The sequence below is a fragment of the Plasmodium reichenowi genome, chromosome 11 (assembly GCF_001601855.1).
Source record: "Plasmodium reichenowi strain SY57 chromosome 11, whole genome shotgun sequence".
Lineage (NCBI taxonomy): Eukaryota > Apicomplexa > Aconoidasida > Haemosporida > Plasmodiidae > Plasmodium > Plasmodium reichenowi.
The window spans coordinates 1,597,612-1,600,484 of NC_033656.1; the positions used below are offsets into that span (position 1 = coordinate 1,597,612).

At 18.2% G+C, this 2,873-nt stretch overlaps 1 protein-coding gene across 1 annotated transcript; it reads left to right on the plus strand.

Moving 5' to 3' along the window:
* Window positions 1-567: 567 nt before the first annotated feature.
* Window positions 568-2,643, plus strand: PRSY57_1140400 (hypothetical protein; the record flags this gene model as incomplete). The annotated part of the gene is made up of 1 exon (XM_020114991.1): window positions 568-2,643. One exon carries the CDS (start codon window positions 568-570, stop codon window positions 2,641-2,643), a length of 2,076 nt encoding a protein of 691 aa, XP_019970360.1.
* Between the last annotated feature and the right edge of the window lie 230 nt (window positions 2,644-2,873).

Sequence of the window (2,873 nt, forward strand, 5' to 3'; positions counted from 1 at the left end):
AAAAAAAATAAAATAAAATAAAAGTTAAATAATGAAGTATAAAATATAACTAGCCAATTTAAAAAAAAAAAAAAAAAAATTATGACCAGTTCATATGATTTATTATGAATTCATAAAATATATAAAAATATATTTTTATTTAATATTTTTATTATAGCAATTTTTAATATATTTTAAATTTCTTCTCTATAAGTTAACATTGAATAGAACCCCAATTACTTAATATGAGTCATGTGACTAAATATGTGATTATTTGAATTCACAAAAAAAAAGGTTAGATATAATATAATATTATATATTTATAATAATGTAATTTTTGTTGACATTTTGATTATAATTAAATTTTTTCACATATAATAACTTATCTTCTGTATGACGAAATATATATATATATATATATAATAAAAGTACTATAAAATAATATTTATATAATTTATTAAAAAGATATAATTAGAATATAAAAAATCTAAATGGCAAAAAATTTAGCTGAAAAATGAACAATGTGTTATATATATTTATATATGTGTGAGGATAAATGTGACCTTCCTTTTTAGATCAATATGAAAAATGAACAAAATAATATTTTTTATATTAAATCGTAAGAAATATCTTTATAAGATTTCGGGAAATAATTTTTGTACAAACAAAATTGTAGACAATATTGGAATGAAAAGATTTTATAATAGCACAGGGAAAGAATATGTATTAAAAAATAAGGATATTCATAGAAAAAAGAAAAGGAACCTATGGTTGAAAAAAATTAATTTAAGTGAATTACCACATAAAAAATATGGAAATAAATTAGGATCAGTTGCAAAAAAATTATATATGAATGGTTTGTATCAAAATCTTGATAGAAATATGGAAAGATATAATAAGGATAAATATTATAATGATGAAAATAATGTTTCTGTGGAGAGTAATGGTCTTATGTCAAGTATACAAAGCCAAATATCTTCAGTTGATAATAATAATACAATTTTATGTAATAATTTAGAATTGATTGAGGATAACCAAAATGCTTGGAATATTATATGTAATGAATTAAAATGTCATTTACCATTTTTACAACCATATAGCATAACAGTGACATTGAATTATTTGTCAAAAATAAATTATGATGAATATGATATATTTAAATTTATAGCTAATAATATTGATGAGAGATGGTTAAAGAACTTTAATATTAAAGATTTATCATTATTATTATTATCTTATTCAAGATTGTATATAAAATACGATTCATTCATAAATCGTATAAGTAGAGAATTGATATATAAAATAAGTTATGCATCAGTAGATGACTTATCAAAAATAGCATATTCATATACCAAAATGAAAATATATGATTATGAGGTTTTTCTTCATTTATGTAATGAAATAAAATATAAAATAAAAAATGAAAAAGATGATAAGGTTGTTTGTGAACCACTTTGGGGAAATTTAAAAGAAAGCATGGAAGGTAATAATATTCCTGTTATAAATACAGTAGAAAATGAAAAAAAAAATATAAATAAAAATATTAATGATAATAATAATAATAAGAAGAAGAATAACAAACTAAATAATTTCAGTTGTGAAGATAAACCATTGGATTTAAAATCTTATGAAGATGTTCCTATAGGAATAGGAGAATATGGAAATACTCAAAAATTTAATGATAATAATAAAACGAGTAACTATAAAAAAAAAAAAAAAGAATCTTATCATACTGATTATATAAGTAAAGAAGAAAATGGAGTAGCTATAGATTATAATGTGGATCATATAAATGTTAAGGAAAAAGAAAATAAAAAACATTCTAGTTTGTGTTTGTTTTTATATTGTATTGGTAAAATGAAACATCGTGATAATAAATTACTAGGTATAATTGCTGAATATTTAAAATTACAATATCTTAATAATATCGATATAAGTAACATGTGTTATACATTTTCTTTATATAATTATTATTATACAAATGATTTTTATAAAAGTTTTTGTTTAAAAAGTATGGGAATAATAAATGATATTGAACCATTACAAAGGGTTATCATTTTAACGTATATGCTAAAAAACCCCATGTTAGATATGATGCATATATATGTTATGTATCTTAAAAATATAATAAATGAAATGAGTAAGAATAAAATATACAAAGAAAACCTATTTCTAAATTTATGTATAAATAGTATATCATGTGATACATTTTTAAACTTCTTGTATGAATTGTTATATTCGAAAAAAAAAAATTTTTCTAAGGAAGAAGATCAGAAATATATGACATATATAATAGATAATGCTTTCATAATAATAAATCTTATACTAACTTATATAGACTTTTTTATAAAGAATAAAAATAAAAATATATCCTCTAGAGATATTGCTAAAATTTTTAATATTCTAATAAAAATATATAATATCAAAAATGACACATTAAATATATCTAAATATAATAATATGAAACCGTTCCAAGACATTATAAATTGTCTAAATGTTCAAATTGAGAATACATTAAACATTATAATAAATGATATAAATAAAATTCATATATTTGACTTAACAAATATAAAAAAGAACTTGTTAAACTTTAAATATAATAATAACCAATATGATGAACAAGTTAAAACAATATTAAATTCTTTACGTTTATTGGTAAAGTGATACGATAAGGTTCGAAGAAATAAAAACAAAGAAAATGCAATATATATATAATAATATATATATATATATATATATATATATATATATATATTATATTTTATAGAATCACATAATTATACATTAATATAATCATTATAACAATAAAAAATTATAAATGAGTCTATTTTTTATTTTTTTTTTAATTATAAAAATAAATGTATGAAAAAAAAAAAAAAAAAAAAAAAAAAAAA